Raw genomic sequence first — 26,195 nt, 5'->3', positions numbered from 1 at the left:
TGTGGTCAATGTGAGAATATAGAACACGGAGAATGGGTATAACAACTTACCAGCTGAATAACATCACTTGCTGCAGCAGCCGCTATTCTGTCGGCTCTGTTCGTTCTGGGTAGGTCTTATATTTTGCTGAGGTCCAGTGCCTTCGTTCTTAGGCAATTTTTTAGCTGGAAAAGAAAAGAAAAAAAATTAAACTTTAATAGTAACAAGGAATTGCTATATTTTGCAGTCAAACAAATAAAAACGCCAAAAAAATCTGTTGGAGACAGAGCATACCACCCGTTATGTTCTACAAAAAGTTCTCTGGTTTTGGTTTCCTCAGCGTATCAGCGTAATTACCGATTTTTCATGGTTTTAGCTTTAATCGCACTGACGAAACTACTCATGCATCATCAATCATAGTACCCCATGCGTTAGTAAAAAAAATTGACAGCTCTATCAGTCAAACTCTAACTCTGATGGCGAAAAAGTGAAGCTACTCCGTTCAGAAGTGTGCGCGTTTAAAGAACGGTACCCCGCCACCTCAAAAACGGACATCGTGCGGCACTTTGTGGACGCTGGGTATGCCCGTTCCGGCATCTACAACATCTTGACACTATTGGATAACGATCAGAGCATCGAAAGAAAGCCCGGTTCCGGACGGCCAACGACCCTGAGCGACAAGAAGCTTCAAAGGATGCTGAAGAGGAAGACCTAGGAAAAAGTGACTAAAGTGCTGCGTGCACTTGGCCGGGAGGTTGGTGCATGCGGTGAAACAGTAAAAAAGTATCTGGAGAAGATGGACATACATGTCAGGAAGCGGCTGGTCTCGGAGCTGCAGGCAATGACGCTGCGACAGCGGTTGAATAAGATGGTCAAGTCGATTTTCCCGGTGAATCGCGACGTGGCAGTGGTGATGGACGACGAGACCTATCTCACCCTGGATGGTAACGATTAGCAAGGCACTTTATATTTTACCTCCCCCACGAAGGAAGTGAGGACCGAGGTGAAGTTTATTTCACAGACCAAGTTCGCCAGGAAGGTGCGGCTGTCGCGAGAAAGGGATGTCAAAGTTGCTCTTCTTTCGCTCCGGGCTGGCCGTGAACGGGGAAATGTACAGTACGAAGTGCCTGCCAGAAGTTGCGTCGTTCATCAAGGAATACCATAAGGGCGAAGACACAGTGTTCTGGTCAGATTTGGCGTCGGCCCACTACTCGTAGCGGTCGTTGAAGGAGATGGAGCGGCTGAATATCGATGTGGTACCACAGTCGTCGAATCCGCTCAACGTCCCCCAGCTGCGTTCCTCCTAGAATTTCTGGGCAAACTTGAAGCGCAAGATCTATTCCAACAATTTTTGTCGCGAAAACGGAGAGGGAATTAATAAAAAAAAAACGAAGAAAGAGTTTAAAAACATGTCTACACGCATGTTTTCGTCCGCCATGGCGAATGTTCCGGTTAACTGCCGGAAGGCCGCTCACAAGGGCGTAGATTTTTTGAAGTAGAATACTTCTCTCATGAAGTTCGGCTACATAGAGATGTGAAATGAAAATTTAAAACCGAAAAAAGTGAAAAATATGTCCAATTTTGGTTAGTATTCGATGGATTTCCTTCGTTATTGCAGCAATAGATTGGAAAATCTTCTAAGATTCTTCCCAAATGAAGATAATTGTAATTTTATTATTCAAACTATTGTACTATAGAAAATAGTCAAGCCTTGGCAAAACGAAAAATTCGACCTCTGATTGATCGTTATATGATTGCTTCCCAAGCACGGTCGACAGAATCATATACCTTGCAATTTAAAATATGCTATTTGGCCTATATAAGAGCCTGTTTCAGCCGAAGCCGCTCATTATAGTTCTAGACAGCGACAACAGCAGTCATCCCTTAGTAGCAGCTGTAGCAATGCAGTGGATACCAGCGATAGCGGATAGCGGTCACAGCTGTGGTATAGCAGTGGATAGCGCACTAGTTGCAGCGGATCTCAGCATCGATAGCAGCTGGGCCAGCTGATGCAGGGGCAGCGGACACCAATGGTAGCGTATTGCGGCCACAACTGTGGCATGGCTACGGATAGCGTAGCAGTTGCAGCGGGTATATCTGATCATGAAGCATTTATGCAATTATTGAATTAAAATTTCAATTACAGCAATCGGCTTTTTTCAAGGCTACTAAATGTTTTTGGAAGAGCATAATGAATGGTTATTAATAAACTGCAACTGAGGTTTGATGCTGCTGCAAATGCACAGCAATGTGATGTTTATTACGATTTGTTGATACTGTGCTTAACAAGCGGTATATACGAAACAAATCCGATTTCAAAATGACTGAGCAAGCAGCCGGGTTTTCTTTATTGTAAAAGTATTCTACTTCATCCTTGCGGTCGTGGCTTTGCACACAACCTTCCTGTGATTTTTTGCAAATAAGATAATATAATTACCATTAATGGGAAATTTATCCAACTCAATTATCTGTCTTAGTTTTTACTGCTGATTAGAATCACGTAAAACCCCTCGAATATCTCTTTATTAAGGTTTGTAATCTCTGATACTATTTCGTACGCATTGTTCACGATTGTCGTAAAATTGAATCATGCGAAGAAAACTGATAACAAAATACGGAAGGACCAACTTTGCACGATTGCTACTCCTATCCCAACCTCATTCAAAGGTCATCAGAAATTTTACCATGATGCGCCCTAATTCCGTGCGGTTTCTTATTCTGTGCACTCCGTATCAAAACGCGAAAAAAACATCCATTATGAGAAGATGTTTCAAAAAGTATGTTTAAAGGTGATATTCTATGTAAAGAATATTTATATATTTTGTCGCATTTTGATACGATGTGCACGGGATAAGGAGCCGTATGGAATCAGAACGTCTCACGGTATTCAAAAAGTCTTTGAATAGCATGATCATTCAGAATTTACAAGAGTACATCTACTTCATAAAATTTTACCGATATATCTTTAAAAGTTGTACGTTATTGTAGCATATGTGTCAGAGGTGCGGTAAACATCATGTCATCAATTCTTAGCAGACAGTAACAGATTGTAGGCTGGATACGTAGGTACATCAAGAGACGTTTTACGTCTGTTCAGGTACTAATTTTTCGAAAAATCGCTTTGACAAAGAAACCCAACCGTTATTCAGCTGTTAATGACTTTGGATTAGAAAATTTCTTCCTTTCACACGTGGCGACAATTACCGGAAGAATTTGCAGAACTAATTGTTGCTTGAATAAGTTCCTCAATCCGGAAAACTCATTGCGATCTCTCGAACTTCAACTTACCACTCACGAGTTGATCTTCCATTTTAATTTATCTTATAAGATAGTAGGAGACAGTAGCTACTGAAAATGATATAAATCATACGCTTGCTATGATTTACCATTCCATAGTTGTTTGTTGACACATACAAAACCGTCTCATGGTGTCACAGAAGACTGTCTAAATCAGGGGTTCCCAACCGGGATCCGCGAACGATAAGGGAGCCGCGAAAGCCTTGGTAAATTTGACAGGTGGTTGAAATTATATTCTGTATACCTCTGTGAAAGCGAATTTTTAACCCCTCTGCAAATTTAGACCAAAACATGAAACAAATGCAGGGCGATATGAGACTGACAAACACAGACCGACCATATCATCGGCGGCGGCGGCGTAGAAAACATGTTGTCTCGGCGGCGATCGGCGAGCCGGCGTGACGCCGTTGGTATTTGTCGGCGGCGGCGTGTACCGGCGTGACCAGGCATGTCCAAACCCACCACACCACTTGCGTGTGTGTTTTAGGCGATGCCACGGAGGGTTTTTCCATTGCCCTTCAGTGCTCATACAAAACCGAAACCCACAGTGTTCTAAATAAAACAGCCCTTCAGAAGCTTCGACAAACACATGCCCGAGTGTTCCCGAATTCGTGAGCCCTCGGAAGTCCGCTTGCTAACACGTGTTTTCTCAAACGCATCATGTTTACAAAAGTACGTATGAAAAAAATATTGCAGGTGGTTGTATGCGTTGACTACCGTCAAACTTTCCAATATTATACCATTGTCGATCTCGTCGTGGCGACCAATGCTTGTGTGTTCCCCGAAACTGCGAGCCCTCGGTTGCCTCATGTGCCGAAGTTGAAAAACCCTCGGCACACGTGTTCACGAATGGCTCTCCAGTGTTTTGTCTTTAGCTAACGACGGAGGGTAATACGAATAGCCCTGCGTGGTGTGTTTGTTAGCAGATGGGCCCCACGCGCTTTGGTGTGCTGTGTTTTCCCCATGCCTGGGCGTGACACTAATTACCACTTCTAAAATATTGCATATAATGAGTACACTCTCATGTTTGGTTTTTTAATTCAACATGAAAAAATAAAAATATGTTCATCCGGATTGACAGGATGTCAAAAAAAAATAAAAATAGTTAGGAATCAAACAATTTAACAACCAGCAAAGAAACGGCTATCGGCGCGATAAAAATTTCCTCGGCGGCGCGCCGACTCAAAATCATCGGCGGCGGCGGCGTGCGTAAAAGTGTCGGCGGCGGCGCACAGGGCTAATCTGGAATTCTTTGCCGAGATAAGGAAGAGAGTATTCTGGTGGACGATCGTGAGATGCCGAAAGGTGAAAGCAGCACTTCGATTGAAAGCGACCAGAAAGCGAATCTATTGGAGAAGTTTTGTTCATCAGACTCATCATATCTTAATGATGTTACGCCAAATGAAGTAAGTATCTGAAATTTTTTGAGGAGGGGAGGGGCGAAGCTTTTTGTACTTAGCAAAGGAAGCCGCGAAGCCAAACAGGTTGGGAACCACTGGTCTAGATGATAGAAACGCCGTATATTGCAATTTTATCTATTTTATATATGAACGCACGACCTTTCAAACGCCAATAGTAGTTTTAGTTTGTATCTGAAATTTTACTAGACATTTGTGTGCGTGTTTCCAAGAGAAAAAAACCTAATAACTTTCCCTGTGGACGAAATAGCTTTTTCAAGTATGCAGAAAAAAATGTGCGGCTTCAAAAGATCCAAAAGTAATTCGAAGGCCGGGTTTTGATAGAATCAAAGAGAAAAAATATACATTAGATTTTCCAAAGACACCCTTACTCGATCTTAATCTCCGCTTACCAAGTAAAGAATACAAGATAAAGAATAGCTCTTTTCGGCAAAGTTGTTCAAAATAAGTTGATCTACAACTTTTCCAAAGTGAAAAGAGCAGAACTGTATCTTATTCTGCAAAAAAGTTATTTTTGTTTTATAAAAAGGACCTTTTGAAACAAAAAACCATTTTTAAGACACTAAAATAGTCGTAAACCGTACATTCTGGACCACTTCGAGTACAGGATGACACTATTTTATTTTTTCCTAATTCTTATCTCTTTTTCGAGCGTCACACGCTCAGAAAATATTCTTGATGCATTCGAAGATTGATTATTAACCCTATTTTATATGACAAATCAAAAGTCACTTTACTCGACAGACCAATTTTGGTGATACAGAAGTCGAGTGGAGTCGAATTTCAGTCGAGTAGCTAAACCCACTCGACTGATTGTGGCGTCTGATACTTTCGGTTGTTTGAAAATGTTTGATTTTGTTCCAAATAATCGTCATTGGCGGGAAGTGTTGCTTTTCTCTTTTTATTAGAAAAAACGGCGGCTGAAGCGCATCGAGAGTTAAAAAAAGTTTACGGAAATGCTGCTTCGATATTGACGACAGTTCGCGTGGAGGAGAGCCAAAAACATACGAAAACTCTAAATTCGAGCAGTAGCTCGATGAGGATCCATGCCAAACGATATTTGGAGTTATCCGTCAAGCCATTTCTTCATCGCATCGTGCTTACCATACCAATCAGCCGAAGGCCTGTGTGGCCTTTGATGTATCTAAGATCCGACGCCATTGTACTCGATCCATGGCTGTTCGTTGCCATTCTTGCAGACTGCTTAGGGTGCGGTGATCTCTTTTCACTTGGTCGGTCCACCATGCATGTGGCGCGCCACGATCTCGGGTTCCTATTGGGTCGTTATCCAGAACCATTTTGACTGGGCTTTCGTCCGACATCCTTACGACATGCCTAGCCCACCGTAGCCTTCCGTCTGCTGTACGTTTCCGTCAACGTCTCAAAGATGCGTGCCATAATGTCAATGTCTTCGGTGAAGCCAAGTAACCGGCCGAGCTTCCTGAAGATCGCACCACTCGTGTCTTTCTCCACTCTTCTAAGGTCCGTTTCTGACCTCCCGACAAAGTTTTCTTATGATGCCGAAACAAGAGCGTTGTACGGTCTTCAAGTCCGCTTTTCGAATACATCTCTGGATTCTACCGATCAACTGTTCGCAATTCGTTGATCTCCAGTTATTTTGGCACCGAAGTAACTCAAAATCCCAAAGAAATCTTCGACTGGACGACACTGAGAAAGATTCGCTGGGTTGCGTATTTGGGGCACAAATGGGATCGAGTGGTTCAGTAACGTTTGTGTTATTTTAACGCTATGTGATGATACTTTTATTGATCTTCCAGATGGACTCAAGATACGATGCTGGCCTAACAAACCAGTCGTCGTAGGTTCGAGTCTCGGCTCAGGAGAGACTGCTAGTGTCAGTAGCGCTAGCCCCGCAATTGTCCTGTACACTAAGCAGTTGGCTGCAGAGGCGTCTCGTCCACCTGTTCAACCTGTTCATAGGACAGGTAGACAATCTCAGAAAAAAAGTGATTTTTTGATTTTTTGAGTGACAAAAAAGTGATTTCTGTCAATGTGGCGGAATTCCCTCTGTGCTGAACACGCATCAGTATCGGATGTGTTTGGTGATCGCTCCGATAGAATATTAAACAAAAGACGCGCGAGCAAGTGTTGGCATTGTTTGCCTGGTCGAGTGAAGGTTCAAGGTCGCCAGCCTTTGTGCAACTGTTTCGCATCGTGGCTGTTTGCTGGTGCGTGAGCCGATTTGGCTGCTAAGTGATTTGTGCTACAGCAGTGGACGAGAATCTCAACACAAAGGAGGAAAAAGAAGAAGCCAACAGTTGACAGCGAGTTGTGTCGCTGTGCTGAGTGATCACACACCCGGCCCGCTGCTGGTGGCTGTTTGGAGCTGCTGTATTGGTGCTGCTGGCTGTAACGGCTGCAGCTTCGACCGTTCGGACAACCAACCCTGCTGAAAGGAGAAGTAAAGAGGTACGTGTTCTGTCGGCGCTAGTGCGCTAGATTTAGCGCGATGGATGTAGATACCTCGCCTCCCGTGCCACCATCCCCGAACCCCTCCGACCCTGTCCCTACTGCCAACCCTTCCTCTGTTAATTCTCCAGTCCCCCCTCGCCCCAGGCTTTACCCGGACGGATCTCAGGGCAGCTTTACTGTTTTCTTTCGGCCAAAAGCAGGACCGAAATCGAAACCGTTAAACATCCTGCAGATTTCGAAAGACCTGACGGAGGGGTACAAGGCCGTGACCGAAATCTCCAAGGTCAGACCCAACAAGCTCCGTGTCGTGGTCAGCGACCTGGAACAGGCCAACGCTATTGCTCGCTCCGAGCTTTTCACACGCGAGTATCGCGTTTATATACCCGCACGAGACGTGGAGATCGACTGTGTCATAACCGATTCGAGTCTGTCGGTCGAGTGTATCTTGGCAAGCGGTTTTGGCTGCTTCAAAAATGCTTTGTATTACGACGTAAAAGTAAAGATCATAGATTGCAAGCAATTGCGGTCTGTGTCTCTTGTCAACGGCACAAAAGTGTACACTCCGTCAGACTCGTTTCGTGTTACGTTTGCCGGATCTGCTCTCCCTAGCAACGTCTCGATCGATCGGGTTCGTCTGCCTGTGCGATTGTATGTACCCCGTGTTATGAATTGCACCAATTGCAAGCAGCTAGGCCACACAGCCGCCTACTGCTGCAATAAGGCACGATGTAGCAAGTGTGGAGAAACTCATGCGGACGATTCTTGCAGTGTAAATGCTGAAAAATGTATTCACTGCGGGGAAAATCAGCATGAGCTCTCCACATGCCCGGTGTACATGCAGCGCAGAGATAAAATCAAGCGGTCACTTAAGGAGCGTTCAAAGCGATCTTACGCTGAGATGCTGAAGAAGACCGTGACCACTTCTACCATAACATCGAACCCCTTTGATCTGTTGTCCTCTGATGAAACCGATTCTGACGATTCACCAGCGGGAACAACTTATGCCAATCCTGGGGCGTCTAGAAAGAGGAAAAATATTTCCTCTCCTAAACTTCCCCGAAAAGGTCCTAAGATTTCCCAAAGTGAAATGAAAGTTACAAACAAACCAAACAGTGCTGCGGAAAAACCGAAGCAAACTCCTCCTGGGCTTGCAAATTTAAAGTCCCAGAAGGAGTTCCCAGCACTGCCAGGAACATCTAAAACCCCAGTTGTTCCTTTTGCACATCCAGTTGATGAAACAAACTCTGGATTAGTGAAATTTTCTGACATTGTGGACTGGATTTTTGAAAATTTCAATGTACCCGATCCAATTAAAATTTTTCTTACAGCATTCCTCCCAACAGGTAGATCATTTTTGAAGCAGTTGACTGCCCAATGGCCCTCCTTGCAGCGATTGTATTCTTCGATGCCTAATTCATCTGCGTATACGAAGGATTCTATCTCTGTCTTACAGTGGAATTGTAGAAGTATTTTACCAAAAATGGATTCATTTAAAGTTTTAATAAATAGAAACAAATGCGATGCATTTTCCCTTTGTGAAACTTGGCTTACTTCAAATATTGATCTCAACTTCCATGATTTTGATATTTTTCGCCTTGATCGAGACACCCCATATGGAGGAGTACTTTTAGGGATTAAAAAGTGCTATTCTTTCTATCGTATTAACCTCCCCTCGATTCCAGGCATCGAAGTTGTCGCATGTCAAATGACAATACAAGGTAAAGAGCTTTGTATTGCCTCAATATATATTCCTCCCAGAGCACAGGTTGGGCAACGGTTGCCCTTTGATTTAATAGAACTTCTTCCCTCGCCACGTTTGATTTTGGGAGACTTCAACTCTCATGGTGTGGCTTGGGGTTCCCCCTACAATGATAACCGCTCCTCTTTAATCTATAACCTTCGCGATGACTTCGACATGACTATTTTGAACAACGGTGAAATGACACGTATCCCGAAACCTCCAGCGCGCCCAAGCGCTTTGGATCTATCCTTATGTTCGACGTCGCTACGGTTGGATTGCACATGGAAGGTAATCCTCGATCCTCACGGTAGCGACCATCTGCCTATTCTTATTTCAATTACAAACGGGTCAACTCGCATGCGACCAATTGACATTCCGTATGACCTCACACGGAATGTCGATTGGAAGTTATACGAGGAAATGATTTCAAAAGCGGTCGAGTCGATTCAACATCATTGAAGAATCTACCCGGCAATGCCAAGAGGCGCTTGTTGAACTTGTTCAATAAGTTCCTGGATCAAAACATTGTACCGCAGGATTGGAGGCAAGTGAAGGTGATCGCCATCCAAAAACCAGGGAAACCAGCTTCTGATCACAACTCTTATAGGCCGATTGCAATGCTATCCTGTATCCGAAAATTGATGTAAAAAATGATACTCCGTCGTTTAGACCACTGGGTCGAATCAAATGGTCTACTATCAGATACTCAATTTGGCTTCCGCCGTGCCAAAGGGACGAATGATTGTCTTGCGTTGCTTTCAACAGATATTCAGCTGGCGTATGCTCGCACAGAACAAATGGCGTCTGCGTTCTTGGACATTAAGAGGGCTTTTGATTCCGTTTCTATTGACATTCTTTCGGGTAAACTTCACCGACAAGGATTTTCTCCAATTTTGAACAATTTTTTGCACAATTTGCTGTCCGAAAAGCACATGCATTTTACGCACGGCGATTTGGCAACTTTTCGCATTAGCTACATGGGTCTTCCCCAGGGCTCATGTTTAAGCCCCCTTCTTTACAACTTTTATGTAAATGACATCGACGAATGTCTGGCAAATTCATGCACGATAAGACAACTTGCAGACGACAGTGTAATCTCTGTTACAGGAGCCAAAGCTGCCGATTTGCAAGGACCATTGCAAGATACCTTGGACAATTTGTCTGCTTGGGCTTTACAGCTAGGTATCGAGTTCTCTCCGGAGAAGACTGAGATAGTAGTTTTTTCTAGTAAGCATGAACCTGCTCAGCTTCAAACACAATTAATGGGTAAAACGATTTCTCAGGTTTTGGTACACAAATATCTTGGTATCTGGTTCGACTCTAAAGGCACCTGGGGTTGTCACGTGAGGTATCTGATGAAAAAATGTCAACAAAGAGTGAATTTTCTTCGTACAATAACCGGACAATGGTAGAGAGCCCACCCAGGAGACATTATAAGGCTTCACCAAACAACGATATTGTCTGTCATTGAGTACGGGTGTTTCTGCTTCCGCTCCGCAGCAAACACACATTTGATCAAACTGGAGCGAATACAATATCGTTGTTTGCGTATCGCCTTGGGTTGCATGCAGTCGACCCATACGATGAGTTTGGAGGTCTTAGCTGCAGTACTACCATTGAAAAACCGCTTCTGGAGCCTGTCTTCTCGCATTCTAATCAAATGTGAGGTCTTGAACCGTCCTGTGATTGAAAATTTTGAAAGGTTAATCGAACTTAATTCTCAAACCCGTTTTATGACATTGTATTTCAATCACATGTCCCATAGTATTAACCCTTCTTCGAATATTCCGAATCGTGTCGACTTATCAAATACTTCTGATTCTACTGTGTTTTTCGATACATCCATGATAGAAGAAACTCGTGGAATCCCGGATCATTTACGCGTGCAGCAGATCCCTAAAATTTTTTCCAATAAATATCGAAACATCAACTGCGACAATATGTACTACACTGACGGATCACTTCTTGATGGGTCCACTGGCTTCGGTATCTTCAATAACAATTTAACCGTCTCCCATAAGCTCGATAATCCTGCTTCTGTTTACGTCGCAGAATTAGCTGCAATTCAGTACACCCTAGGGATTATCGAAAAAATGGCCACGGACCATTATTTCATCTTTACGGACAGTCTCAGTTCCATTGAGGCTCTCCGATCGATGAAAGATGTTAAGCACTCTCCGTATTTCCTGGGGAAAATACGGGAACATCTGAGTGCTTTATCCGAAAAATCGTATCAGATTACCTTAGCGTGGGTCCCTTCTCACTGCTCGATACCGGGTAATGAGAAAGCGGACTCTTTGGCTAAGGTGGGCGCAACAAACGGTGGAATTTATGAAAGACCAATTGCCTTTAATGAATTTTTTTCATTTGTACGTCAGAATACGATCATCAGTTGGCAAAATGCTTGGACCAGAGGGGAACTGGGAAGGTGGTTACATTCCATAATCCCCAAGGTGTCGACGAACCCGTGGTTCAAGGGGTTGGATGTAGGTCGGGATTTCATTTGCGTGATGTCCCGGCTTATGTCCAATCACTATAGATTTGACGCGCATCTCCGTCGTGTTGGGCTCGGGGAAAGTGGTATCTGTGCCTGTGGTGAAGGTTATCACGACATAGAGCACGTTGTTTGGTCATGCCCTGTACACCGTAACGCCAGGTCTAAATTAATAGCTTCCCTGCAGGCCGAAGGTAGGCAGTCGACTGTTCCTGTTCGTGATGTCTTGGCGAGCCGTGACCTATCCTACATGTCCCTTATATACGTTTTCCTGAAATCCATCCACGCCCCAGTTTAGTCCTACCCCCTTCCGCCTGCATCCAGCCTAACGACAAGAACACGTTAAGACCCCGGATCCGGAAACAGCAATCAGACCCGCACGATACTCTCAAGGCCCGAGTGAGACAACCCAATATGCCAGTCCGTAATATCTTGGCCCAGCAGCGGAACATGTGCTTACCTATGGCAATGAAAACCGTCATACAGTAAACCAGTGCTTTTAATGCAAAATATTATAGCTTTAAGTTACATTTAGTTTCAGCTCGTAGTCGGCAGCGAGGATAAAAAATTTGCTTTTAGTTATTAAGATACTTTAGAAAGTAAGCTACCAGATATAATTGGCGCCGTTAAACATTAAATTGTATTTGTGCCGTGTCAAATAAATTATAGATGAACAAAAAAAAATGTGGCGGAATTCTTCCGTCGATTTCATTTAAACTTCTACACCCATTTTTTTCATTCGAAAACTTGAACCTCGCATAGTCCGCATAGTATACGTTTGTCTTCTTACGCGCTGCTTTCTTTTTGACATCACATTTAACTTTTTAACATCGTCAAAGGAAACGCTTTAGCATTGAGCTAAAATTTGATAAACAAAGATAGTAAAAAACCTCATGCGAAAAGTTTAGAGGCAAAAAGATCATAAACATAATTTTAATTATCGTTGGACAAAACCTGAATGATACTGACATTGCATATCACAACGCCATCCGTCGAGCAAACTTTTCCAGTTCTTCGACGGATCAAGAGTTATTTACGACTAAAACCTATGATTGAGAATCATGATGTGATAAATGTGGATGAAGATTTCCTCTATGAAATGATGCAGATATCATTATTCTACGAGAAAATTATCGGAAAACTCGCGGTCACAGAAGGTCAAGTTCCGAATCGGAATGTAGCACCATGGCTTTGCTTTTTTGTGATGATATTTTATCTAGTCTAGTCTAGTCTACATTAACACAGCCAGTACTTGAAAGGATCCTGGAAAATGATATCCACCATTTTAAAAAAAATGGTTATATGTTATATGTGAGAAGTAATATAAATCGTTGGAAGTGACAAAGCTAAGAAAGTACACTCCTTTTTTACCAATCTCCTGGGCTGGGACATAGGTATTTCCTCCTTAGGCTCGGGTATAGATACCAAGGATATAGCGCCTTTACTCGCTTCAGCTGTTACGGTTGGAACTTGAGTACTAACTCTACTGCCGTAATCTCGCAGACTGACGTAAGCGCCAAAGTGGCCGATTTGTGTTTTTTTATGATTAAACGATAGAACACACCAAATTGGACCCATAGGCGCCGAAATTTGATCAAAAGTGTCGAAAAAAAGCGCCATTATTTCACGAAAACGAAATGACGTAACCGCCATTTCGACTCAGCGTGACGTAAATCCAACACAACTATGTTTGAATATGTTTATTACATTCAACGACTCGTGAACTAATCAAGCAAATGGAACCAAATTTGGCATGTAGAAGTTTTTGGGAGCAGGAAATATTTCTATGGTGGTACGGCCCCTCTCTCTTCTCTGCACGAGAAAAAGTTCCGTACAAATGAACCACATGTTTAAACAATTTTTGCGGCAAACAGCTTAAAATGATCGAAATGATGCACAGGAGTCAAGAACCGACCCCAAAGACTATTTCGAATTCTAGGATGGCAACTTCTCCCAAAATTATCGAATATCACTCAATATGAATATTTCCGTAATCGGGATGATGCACAAAAGCCTAATATCGAGCCCAGAAAAAACGGTGTTCATCTCAGACCACGGATTGAGCTTAGCGGTAATGAAATCGAGGTAGTTGACAAGTGCGTGCGTGCAGAAATTCGTCGAGATCTTATGGCACGAAAGTCACCACGGCACGAAGTAGACTATCTACAAAACTTCATATCATACTGTAGCCCTCTAAGGCCACGTAGCTTGGTCCATACTCGTGGACAACTAAAGCGCACTTGTGATTTTTGTAAAGAAGTGCAGATAGAAGATGGCAGTGGCCACGAATGCAATTCTATTCCAAACTAAATTTATTTCCGAAAACGTATTCTCGGATCGCGACTGTTTGACTGATCATAAAAAAAATCGCCGAGCGACTTGTCGCATACTACGATGGAAGTACGTCAATCGGTTGTAGAAACAGTGAAATTAAAATCGCTGTTTCTACAACAAAATGACGTTGGTAAAATAACTTCAGTTAATAAACCTATTCCCACAAATCAAACGTTCGGCAATGTTTTGTGATTATTTTAATGCATTATGTAAAGATCAGATTGTTGAAATTCATCCTAACACTTATTATACAAACGTTTTTGGAAAAAGCTTCGTACTGAAAATTTTACTCGCTGTCGCATACGTCAATCTGCGAGATTACGGCAGTCTAGTCCTAGCATTTTTAGCTTATGGTTATGGCGCCATTACTCGCCCTCTAAAAGGAATATGAATTAGGAAATATATCTGAGTGTGCTTCTCAAGCAAAATTCATGGCTCCCTGCGCTTGTGAACGATCACATGGAACGAACTCACCATCCAGGATTCCGTTCTTGTCGACGTTCACCCTTGACGGACCCAAACTGCCACTGAAATCGAAACCAAAATGCTTTGACCTTGAACGCCGGGAGCGACAGCGATGAAATGATAGTGGTCAACCTTTTTGATTTCCAAATTTTTCACTGTTGTCACTGTCACCAGAAAAAGAACGGTTCCAAAGCAACTCGACTCCGATCTAGAAATACTACCAAACGTGGGGCCCTGATGCTACCACGAACGCCTGTTTCTACTATTTCGCTGAAGGTTACTATGCCAGATCGATCTGGAATGGCATTTTTTCCTATTCCTGAAACACTTTAATGACAACACCTTTGTACTACTGGTAATTAAGAAAATGTACCACGAAGAACTTAATTTGCGATTTTTTATAGTAAAATTAAAGCCACGTCAAAAATTTACGTCTATTCGCGCTCTTGGCTTGCTGCGATCCGTTTGAAACAGCACTCGCTTTTATGTGATGATATTTTATCTGGCCAAAACACAGTAAGGGACCCATAATTCGCCTAATCAACAAATTCTTTACGGGGTTTGTTATTGAATTATGCCAAATAATAATTTGAATTCAATCTGAGCTGTTTCTTTTTTATGTTTAAACACGGTTCTAAGAGTTGACACTATATTGCGAACAATAAAAAAATAGGTGGGCGAATTTTGGGTACTCAGATAAAGTGGGCGAATTATGGGGTCGTTACCCTATTATTCATCGATATGGTGTTTTGGAAGAAATGAACCCATAATGTTGTTCAAACATTTGTTCTGATATATAATTTTGATTGATAGCTAAACTACTAGGCTTGAACCATAATTTGAAAAAAAGGAGAAAATCCTTTTCTGTCCACTACTCTGGCCGGTTTTCCACTACCTTCCTGGATTATAGTTGAGGTATGCAGGAAACCGTACACTACAGAAACCGGAAGATTTTTCAAAATGGTTTACCATAAACTTGTTGCCAAATCTGTTATGCAGTTCATAGCGAACTGTACAATGTACTTGCGGGACGCTCCTTGCTCCTTAAAGGCTATTTTGAACCGAACTGAGCATGCATAAGCAAAACAAAAAACACTGGCATAAAGAGGAAAGTTAGAGCTTTCAAATACACATTCTCATTTCTCTCTGAGCACAACACTGTGGAGTAAAAGAGCGCCAAAAAATCCAGATTTCTAGTTGTCAACCGTTAGTTGTTGCAATCCAGCTTGTCGCCTTTTTGTAGATGGGACACACGAATCCAGTGAAGAAAATGAAATGATTTTGAGCTGATTGTTTTTTCATCTTGAGTTGTGCACATCATGAAGTGCACAGTTCATGACTTAAATTGTATCCTCTCAATACGTAATGAAATGTTGGTGCCTTGGTCACTCGGAGATGACAAATACAACAGTTGACTACATACAACTCTGAGAATAGAGTGATGCGCGTTGCTCCGTTGTAATTCTCTCTTCGTACGTGGCGCATCGTAGGAAAAAAACGATAGCAACAAGCAAAAGAATAATTGAGAGTCCCATAAATGTTGGTTGGATTGCATCTCGCATCGCAGTGACGCAGCAGCGATGATGCGGTGCGGTGATGATGGGAGGGAGAGTAAGTAGTTCGGAAGGTATTTTTTTCAGCAGGTTTTCTATAGCAGCCAAACAGATACCAAAATGTGCTATGTTTGTTACCGAGAAATCATACGTTTGTTGTATTGCGTTGCGATTTCGTCAATGACATTACTCACTAGATTTTGTTATGATTAGTGAATGGAATATTTTCCTCACACTAATTTGGGTAGTAACGTTATGAAAGAGTGAGAGGGGATGGAGTTTTGAAAATCTTTGAATAATGCTTGACTTGCTTTTGAACTGGTTTTGGATGCATTATTGCAGATTTTGATACTGCATTTTCACGTTTCAGTGCTGCGGTTTTCAGGTTTTAGTGCTGTATGCCAATTGTGTTGAACTGAATATATTTGTACAGAAGTACAGAAATAACACCGAGAGGTAAAATAAGGCTTCTTTAGCAAAATCTTTTGTAGAAAAAATTGTAGAGGTTTGTAGAATTATCATTCTTATTAAACATATGCTGGCAACGACATTTTTATTATCACTGGACTTGTTTATTCATACGAAATTCAACAAGGAACTTGGAATATAAGCATAACAACTCAGATCTTTTTTTCCCTTCCTTTTCAATTTTCTATATTTCTGAGTACAAATGACATAAAGTATTTACAGATCAAATTTGTAACGGCTAATTTAACAAACATATTTACCCTAGTAAAAATGTTATGCAACTTAAATCCAAACAAAATATGGCAAGTGTTTTTTACGTCTAATGCCTGATTAATACCTGATAAAATCTGCAATATTTTGCAAATCATTAAAACTTTTTCTATCTTTCACAACAGTTCGAAAAACATAGAGGAGAAACAATTGGTATGATAAAAAGCTCATCGAAGCTTTTTTCCTGATTGGTCTGATTTCAATTAGTCGAATGTTCGCGGAATACCAGTTCAAAAAACACTAGTAAGGGCCAACAATAGTGGTCTTAAAAGGCTTCGCGCTCATTCCACAGCCCTCCGACCGAAAAGCATTGCCACAACGATTATAAGGTTAGTTTCAGAGCTATATGCTCTGTACTGAAAACAATTACAGTTTAATACAGTTCATGCGATGGAAGGCGTGATCCCAGAGATTTTTCGCCTCAGAAAATCTTCCGGTGTCGGCTAAGATTGAATCTAGACCAGTTGGGTTGGTTGTGAGTGGATCACGCCACCTCACAACCATCGACACCTATGTCGGCGGTGGGATTCGAACCCAGGCGTCGAGCGTGGTTGGCGGGGACGTTACCAACCACACTAGGCCCCCGCTGACCACAGGGGGTTTGTTTCTGAAAAGTTGGTTGGGTTTGTAACGACAGATGTTGTTTGGCCATAATGGGTCAAGTAGGAGAAACATGCTGTTAGTGATAAATCAAACGGGCCCGTAACATCAAAACTGCACAAAAGCTTGAAAACTCCGAAATTCAAAGGGTAGTAAATCTAGAATTTGTTTATATTAAAATGTTAATCTGACTTAACACCAACTAATTATATGTAAGGAATTACCCATCGTGAAAAAGTTGAAGAGGTTGTTTATTAGACACGACCGCAGAGTTAACCTAGAATACGACAGCCTGTCTTAAGTCAATGTATTTCTTGCAATAGGTTTGGGAATACACTCAATGGGGTAAATCAATTTAATGGTCTCTCTGTTCCAGATGACGTTTACCTCTACAGACGGCACCGGTAACGACAAAGAACAACAGCAGAAACTATGTGCAGCTAAGCAGTTTCACTTGACGCCATATCCAAAACAAGAATGAAATTGTATTGTTTTGTGGCTGTCTTTTGTATCAAGTTACACTGAGAAAGCTTAATTTAGGCAGTGGCTACGATGAGGGCCAATAGTGCATTCCCGGTAACCTAGGTTTAATACGAACAATTTTCTGCAGTTTGCAGTAGCGTAGATAATTTTAAAACTGATCGCTGCAAATAGTAGGACTTGAGCGAAAAATTATGTGATTCAGGTTCACTGGCGCAAACATTCTTCAGATAAATGTTAAAATACACTCAGTAAACTTTGAGGCTTAGCTGAAGTCAAAAGAGGTTAATAATGTTTGTCAATGCCATTAATTGACAACTGAATATTGTTTTTTGACATGGCAAATTTTTGATTTAGTTCTGAATGATTTACTGTGTAAAATCAACATGAGATGATTTATTTGAAACTATATATGATAATTTTTATCGCTATACTGCTAGTCACGCACGCTATATAGCTAGCCACGCACGCTTTAGATATGCACACACGCTATATAGCTAGCCACGCACGCTATAAACATGCACAGACATGTTATAGACATGCACAGACACGCTATAGACAAGCACAGACACTATATAACCATGCACACGCAACCACGCACGCTATAGACATGCACGCGCTATATAGCTAGCCACGCACGCTAGCGACACACGCTATAAATATTCACACACGTTATATATGTGCACACACCCTATATATATACACCCAGGAAGATGGTGGCTTCTCAAACCACCTGGCGATGCGAGTCTCATTTAATTTCTGGCTGTATTCACCCAACGATATCTGAATTGAATTACCACTGGTGGGGTCCAACTCAGATCAAAAGGGAGCCGAACTGAAAAAGTTAGGTTCTGCAGCTAACCACTACTGCCGCCGCTGTTGCCCGCTGCTGCTCCACGCCGCGTTTGCCCACTGCCATCGCTGCTACTGTCCGCCGCTGCTGCCTGCTGCTAGTAAACTGAGATTGCTTGAGGAGAAGCAGTCTCTTATATAGCCCAACGAGTGCATTCCTGGCTAACTAGGTACTCCATTCTGTCGTCCTTTTTAGGGAAAGGCAGCAAGTAACCAATCAAAGGTCGACATTTACGTTTCGACAAGGTTCAATAGTACAATAGTTCGAACAGTCAGATTACAATTTTCTGCATTTGGACGGTTGCTTAAATGGTTTTCTAATCGATTGCTGCAAAAATGACGGAAATCGGTTGAAAACTGACTGAGTTTAGAACGTTTGAAATTGGACAATTTTCGTGACGCTCTCCATGTTTTCGGTTTTCGAAATTGGATCCCTGTATTGAAGTTGAACCCCTATATATGTTGCCGTAAGACGTATTCTACGTCAAAAAATCAATTTTGTCAATGATCAAGGAACAACTTTATTTGAAATAAAAAAGTCTCTCTCTCGCTCGGGGAAAACTAATAGTGTCAGAAGGATCGTAGCTCTAGCCCCGCAATTGTCCTGTACACTCAACAGTTGGCTGCGAAGTCTGTGTATAACAAACAGAAGTTTAAATTTCAAGACGGAATGTAGCACCAAGGCATTGCTTTACATTATCAATACACAAAATTTAAAATTGTTAAAAAAGTTGTTTAAGTTAATATTTCCGAAATCTCATTTTTTGTTATGAAAACACTATAAACGGTTAGCTAAATATTTGTTGTCTGATCATGGCAAACTAAGAGAGAAAAAGTTACGATGGCAGTTCGTAACGTTAATGACTTTTGGCCGATAGCTACAATTTTCCACCGCCGTGCATCGGAAATTGCCATTCTCCGCCACAAACATTTGCCGAACTTTTTCGGATACATTATTTTTTCTTAGCCCTTTGTCCATCTTGACGCCTTAAGGGCTATTCCCACTGCTTCCGTTCCGGGACCGGGCCGTGGCTGTTCCGCGTGTCGTCCGGGCTTGTTTGAGATTGATTGCATGCGTTCTTATGAACGCATTCACACCGACGCGCCGTGCCCAGACCGGGGCAGCGTTGAGTTGCCGTCGTGCTGCCGCAGTGCGAGAGAAAAACTATCGTTGCCGACGATACTTTGTTTTGGCCGGAGAGTGCACGGAAGGCACTCGGGTGGATGCGTGTATGTTGTAGTGACATATTTCGCGCGGAGTGAACTGCGGTATGAAAAAAAGAGAAAGACGTTCTTTCACATACACACATCAACATTTCTCAGCCAGAGCGCAGCGCGGGCACGGTTCAAGCACGGCGCAGTGTGAATGCATGAAAAGTCCCGGACGAGCCCGGTCCCGGCCCGGTCCCTGAACGGAAGCAGTGGGAATAGCCCTTTATACCGACAAAAGCTTCTAACCAACTAGCAATTTGCACTTGCGCTTGCACCTACCAGCTACCACAAAAAAAAAACCCCCGTTGAGTTGAGTGAGAGTAGGAAAACACGAACTCTCTTTCTTGAAAAAAAATCCCCATCATTGAGTAAATATTTACGATCCAATTTCTCTTATTCATTACTTGTTCATAACGCGACTAACTTCATATTCTCAGCTGTGCACATAGAGAATAACATATATTGCGTGCTCCCACGATGAAAAGTACATCGTAAGAAGGAAGGCGGAGAGAGTGCACCAGTAACGATTTTTTTTTTATATGGTGCTCTTTTGTGATCTTCGTTATTCACCTACCATGGAGGTCTGTTTGCAAATGTGCGAAGAATAAGAATAACTCGCACACTGACGACGATGTCAACGCATCATAGGCTTGGTTTATACGTATTCATTAGTCGCTAGAAGCGATTTTTTTCCATCGGTGCACACGATTCCTTTCTTTCGGTAAGTCTCATCTTCCCAGATCCTGACAATAACCCAGTGCAGCGCTCTAGCCATAGCTTCATCACCGTTTTTTAGAAGCTTTAGAAGCTATCGACTCCAACTGATGCGATTATAGTATCGAACGTGCAGAGGCACGAAAAATTGATTCTACTGCATGACAACGCTCAACCTCAGTCGTTAAAACTTACATACGAACGCTCACATGAAAAGTCCTATCTCACTCGCCTTATTCTCCAGATTTTGCGCCGTCCGAATTCAACTTGTTCCGTTCGCTGGCACGTGGTCTGGCTGATTGGTAATTCTGCTCATATCAAGTTAACGAAAAATAGCTTGATTTGTAACGGTGCCAGAACGATGGGACAAAGTTGTAGTTAACGATGGGCAATACTTTGAATGATTTATAAGTAATCATTTTTTAAAAAAAACAGTTACTTTTTTATTTAAAAAAAAAATAATAAGAACATAGTTGCGCACCTAATACTTTTTCTTCAAATTAGAGAAAAACCAAGTTCAATTTTATTTATGAAATTTACTCCGACCCGACCAAACCAAAGCTCAAATACCATGCAGAAAAAAAATAATTTGGATACTAGAATATTGAGTATTTTACACAGTTGGGATAGCTTGTTTCGAGGTTCGTAGCTCTTAAGTAACGTTTCAACCGAAAAATTTATTCTCTTTAAAAAAAAATATGATCCGAACAATTTTATAAAATTCAAACATATTTTGGTTTCGAAAGAATGAAATTTATTACACATGGCATACAAATCTGGCAGGAGTTATCCATTCTTGGCAACACAAAAAAAAGTTAACTCTAACTGACCCTCGAATTCGCTTTTCAATATTCCCAAGGAGATTCGGTTTTTTGAGGAATTTTACCATGGGCAGACAATCAATATTTTTACAAGTAGCGTAACTTCAGGTTCTGAGCTTATGCAACAATTGTACATCAAGAACGCACTTACGTTTGAGGGCCTTTTAACGGAAACAAACTATCACTATGCCATAACATTCTCAAAAGAGCACAACTGTTACATTGTGCGAAAAAAGAAACAGAACCAAACAGCAGTGCAATGACAGCACGTAGGCTATGCAAGGTACCGTTACGCCAGGCGCAGGTCTCTCAATTGACTTTCATTGGAGCGCCATAGCCGCGCGCGGATACTCGATTTACCCCTCAACCGATGAAAACGGTTCACTTCCGATCGAATAATAACTCCACAGGGGCCGGAGCATGTCTGCATGCTAGTAACATAAATCAGTACTCCATCGCCGATGGCAACAAACAAACACAGAAGAAGGAAACGAGGAAATAATAAAAACAAAAACATTTGCGTAGACGACGAACAACGGCGGTTGCGCGAGAAAAAGAGAAACAACAGGTTCGCAGTTCCAGGGGCGAAACGTGTGAAGCGAACAACAGTTACACCTTTCCCTTGCACTTGACCGTCATCACCACTCATAAAATAACCCTCTCCCCATCGTCACACATGTTTTTCCTTGGCTCAGCTGTGTTGTGAGAATTGGTATAGTATGACGGAATCGGTCGATATTAGCTGACCACTGAAGTGCCGTTTTGCGAAAAATCTATCGCATGAACAGCGTGTAAACAGACAGGGCGTGTTGCATTCCTGACATAAACCAATTACCGGTCCGAAACTCGATTGTACAATTATAATCTAGAACTTGCTTAGGAATGACGCAGAGCAGCTGGTAGGACTTACCTATTGCAAGAAAGATGTCATTAACGTTAACGGCGGTTTTGGCCGAGGTCTCCATAAACAGTAGTCCGTTTTCGTCCGCGTATTGCTTGGCCTCCTCGTAGTCGACCACGCGACTATTGGCGAGATCGGCCTTGTTGCCGGCTAGCGCAATCACAATATTTGGCGATGCCTGAAGAAACGCAAAAGAAATCGTAGGGATTCTCTGGTTAAATTTAGACCAAAACAAGAATACCTGTCGCTGCAGCTCCTTAACCCACGTTTTAGCACGTGCGAAGCTATCCTGATTTTGAATATCGTACACCACGATAGCCGCCTGAGCACCTCGATAATACATTGGAGCGAGACTGTGGTACCTGCAAAAAGGGACAAATTGATTAGAAACACTCACACGTTTCGCAGCTAGCAATGTTACCTTTCCTGTCCCGCAGTGTCCCAGATCTCGAACTTCACCGTCGTATCGTCGATGCAGACTGTTTGCGTGAGGAAGGCCGCCCCGATCGTACTCTCCTGATACTCGTGGAACTGACCTTTGACAAAGCGTAACACCAGCGATGATTTGCCTACGGCCGACTCACCCAGCAAGACCAGCTTGAACTGGCAGATCTTGTTCTGTGCGGTACCATTGGGACGCTGGGCACCGCCACCGGCTCGCGGACTGGACGCCATCGTTGGGTCTATTCTGTGTGTGGTTCACGATCTCTCAAAGTGCTCTCAAAGTGCCAGCCGGAATCCGTCGTCCGACAACCCCGAAATTGAAAGGGGGAAAACTCAAACGAAAGAGAAAATAAAAACTAAACACACAAGAATCAACGAAAAACGCGCTGACTGTGGCTGGTTCCTCGATCGACGATGTTGCCCCCGTGCTGTGTTATTCTATGCGCTTGGCTCTGCTCTGTACTCCTTTGATCGGCGGGCTGCGGCTGCGGAAGAGAGATCAGAATCGATTACACGTCAGCAACGATAATTAGATGAGCACAAATTGTATACATATAGGAGTGGATACTAATGGTGGAATCAGCGCGCGTTTGATAAACAACGGCAGCAACAGCAGCGAAACGGCAAATGGGACAAAAACCTTGAACTACGGCGCCAGTACCTCTATCGGTGCCAGTTTATACACTAGTAAACTAGAGATTTTTTTTTGCTCCAATTATTTGCCCACGTCTGCATACTAAGCGTTTGCGTTGCAAAGGAGATAACATGAAACCACGAGTTCTACATATCACTAGAATTCGTTAGATGATGCAACTGAGCTCCTCAGGAGAGCAAATCATGCTGGAGATGGTGTTATGTTGATTATTACAAACAAGATGTACCTACTTCACAGTTTTGTGGATTGTGATTTTCGGTTCTAATAAAATTTATTCCGCAGAGCGGTCTTTCCACTAGAGGTATGAAAAAAATATGAGGCATAATATAAGCTCAAGTATGTTATGTTAAGATTCCTATTTTATAATGATGTTTTTGTTTAAGATTACAACAAATTTGTCATTGATTTCAAAAGCTTCCATGTCCAATGGAAGCTTGTTATTTTATTATTGTTATTTAAATTTATATGTGTATGTGTACACGTTTGAAATAAATTTTTAATTCACATCAATAAAATTCGACTGGAGCTCAAAACGTCATAGGTTAAAGAGCTGGAGATAGCGAAATAATACGGCTGCAGGTGGAAAAATTTATTATGTCAAATTGAACCTTGTATAGCGTAGAAATGTTTCCAAAGGTCTGAAGGCCCCAAAAATATCATCCCAAGTTCAAGTCAAAATAATGAAAAAAAAAACATTGATTAAGGTCAGAAATTTCGAAGAATAAACAGCGCCGATCCCAAATTAAGCTCATTTCGGCGAAAAAAACTTCCTCGAGCCAAAATAGTAAAAAAGTTCTCGAACATCAGAAGAGATGAAAAATAAAACGATCTTAAATAGCACTCAGAATAGTGACATAAAACTATTATGGACAAGAAAAAATTAAAAAAGGAAGATGACCCCAAAAGCTCATAGCACTGAAGACCAAAAGAGAAGATATACCTTTAAATAAAATCAAAAATGTCGAAATAAGCTCTAAAAGATTCGAATAGAAATCCAAAATTAAGCTTGGGATAGCGAAAAAACGCTTCTAAAAGCTTATGAAAACTAAAACAGAGGAATATAGCGTAATTGAAAACAGGGTAATGAAAAAACACCAAGAAGAAAATGCTAAAAACGAACTGCGAAAAACTGGCTCCTGAAAACCAAAATAGCTAAAACCGAAAAAAAAACTGAAATTGATCTAAAAATAGCGAAATGCTTCTGAATTACCCCAAAAAGGATCATGATTAATGCTCAGAACAGTACAAAGGTGGAATGGTTGTATATGAGAAACGATCCCAAGGTCAACGTAGAATTACGACAGCCTGCCTTATGACTACACTCGATTGAAACTAATCAATTTGCTGGTATGAAGAAGTGAATTACAGTAATAATTCTCTTTCAGTTCTTTCTCTAAGGTAACGATAGACTATCTTGTATCTATATGTTTATGTCAGTAACTTTTAATTCCTTGAGAATAGTCTGCCGCCAGACTATATTCTATAAAAAGATTTTATTTTCAAACAGTATAATAGTTAGTATCATAGAATCACAATTTCCCACATTTTAGTAGACCCTTAACTAATTTTACAATCGATTGGTGGAAGAATAAAGAAAATCCGTTGAAAACTGACTGAGTTGTTAGCATTTGAAAATGGACTCTATAACGTTTGCAGTATTTTGATTTACGCTCCTTTTCCAGAATGTTACCGTGAGATGTAATTCTACGTAAAAAAACTACCAAGGACCAGAAAAGGCCCAAAATGAAATAATTCCAAATTAAACTTAGAACGACAAACTCTTAGAAAAATCGGAAATGGTCGAAAAATGCTTCTAAAGGTAATTATAAGGAGTATTTTCCTGCTCTCCTAAAAAGAATTTTAGTCTTCTTTTAATCATTTCTGGAGTCATATTTATAGAAATTACGTCCTGCGGTTCGTTGAACTCATTCATAAATTTGCTTATGGATCACGGTGTCAAAATTTCGATTATTATCGAATTGTCATGTACCTCTGATTTTTTTTCGCAAAAATGTTACCAACTGGATAAAAATCAAGGATCGGGAAGTTAAAAAATATTTCATCGGCGATTTTTTGAAAAATTTGGATTTTAATTTTTTTAGCGCAAATCTACAAAACAAATTCCCCCTAACTTCACTAATTTTTTTTATTTAGCGTTACATAATTTATGTACAACACCAAATAAGCACTTTCGAAAGCCAGAAAAACTCGAAAAATCAAATGATCCGACACCGATCTATGAAAGCAAAACAACCCTTTTGAAGACCAGAGCCAGAAAAGGCTAAAAAGGTTACGATAAAACATGAATTCCTCAGAGAACCACAGAGGACACAAATCAAAATGGCCCTTAATTTAACAAGGAATATATTGCCAGAAATGATTCCAAATGAAACAAGAAAAACTTCTCAAGGCCATAATCGTGAGAAAAAATGCGTATGAAGACCAAAAAGACCAAAATATAATCATATACAGTCATACCTCGATATGAGGCAACTTTATTTTTATTTTCGTAACGTTATGTCGAGTTACGTTACATCGGAGCAAAACAATTTTTTTTAAATTTATGCAAGAATGTTAATGGTTGGTTACTCAAAGATGCGCGAAAACCTATTTCTCATAACGTATCAGTATTTTTAAACCCTTCTTATGCCTATTTAGAAATATTCATTTGCGTTCTTTGGTTCTTTGGGAATCGTTGCGTTTTAATCGCTTTTGCTCGATCAGCTGCTCGTTTCCTTTGAAATTCTGCCTGTCTGTTAATAAAACAAACATTTTCTGTACATCATTCTCAATCGCTATCGCAATCGTACAAACACAAATCGGTACACACAAGATATCATTGCAATCAACACAACGAGCTAACAAGCGGTTTTATTCCGTTCACGTTGAGCGTCCAGCGCATCAGCAGTATACTCATAAAGGCTGACTGTTGGTGCTGTGCAGTGACTCGTATCATCAGCACGGCCGGACAACGGACAGAAACGAATCCTTGATAACATGTGGTACGGAAACAATTCATAACGCAAACGAACGATTGTGCTGTTTGCGTGAGCGCAATTTTGCT

The 26,195-nt window shown here is 41.5% G+C and overlaps 1 protein-coding gene across 6 annotated transcripts in view; it reads right to left on the bottom strand.

Moving 5' to 3' along the window:
- LOC129731073 (ras-related protein Rab-5B) overlaps positions 1–26,195 on the bottom strand; it is a 31,088-nt gene that overhangs the window by 2,045 nt on the left and 2,848 nt on the right. For all 6 annotated transcript variants that reach the window (XM_055690816.1, XM_055690819.1, XM_055690821.1 and 3 more), the window contains exons 2-5: positions 22,454–22,961; positions 22,274–22,394; positions 22,042–22,210; positions 51–164 (exon numbers count right to left, since the gene is read on the bottom strand). In XM_055690816.1, the coding sequence (XP_055546791.1) occupies positions 64–164; positions 22,042–22,210; positions 22,274–22,394; positions 22,454–22,707 (645 nt within the window). In that variant the 5' untranslated portion in view covers positions 22,708–22,961 and the 3' untranslated portion in view covers positions 51–63. The remainder of the gene's footprint in view (positions 1–50; positions 165–22,041; positions 22,211–22,273; positions 22,395–22,453; positions 22,962–26,195) is intronic.

This window comes from Wyeomyia smithii, chromosome 3, assembly GCF_029784165.1.
Source record: "Wyeomyia smithii strain HCP4-BCI-WySm-NY-G18 chromosome 3, ASM2978416v1, whole genome shotgun sequence".
Classification (NCBI taxonomy): domain Eukaryota; kingdom Metazoa; phylum Arthropoda; class Insecta; order Diptera; family Culicidae; genus Wyeomyia; species Wyeomyia smithii.
This window is presented reverse-complemented; position numbering and strand designations above follow the sequence as displayed.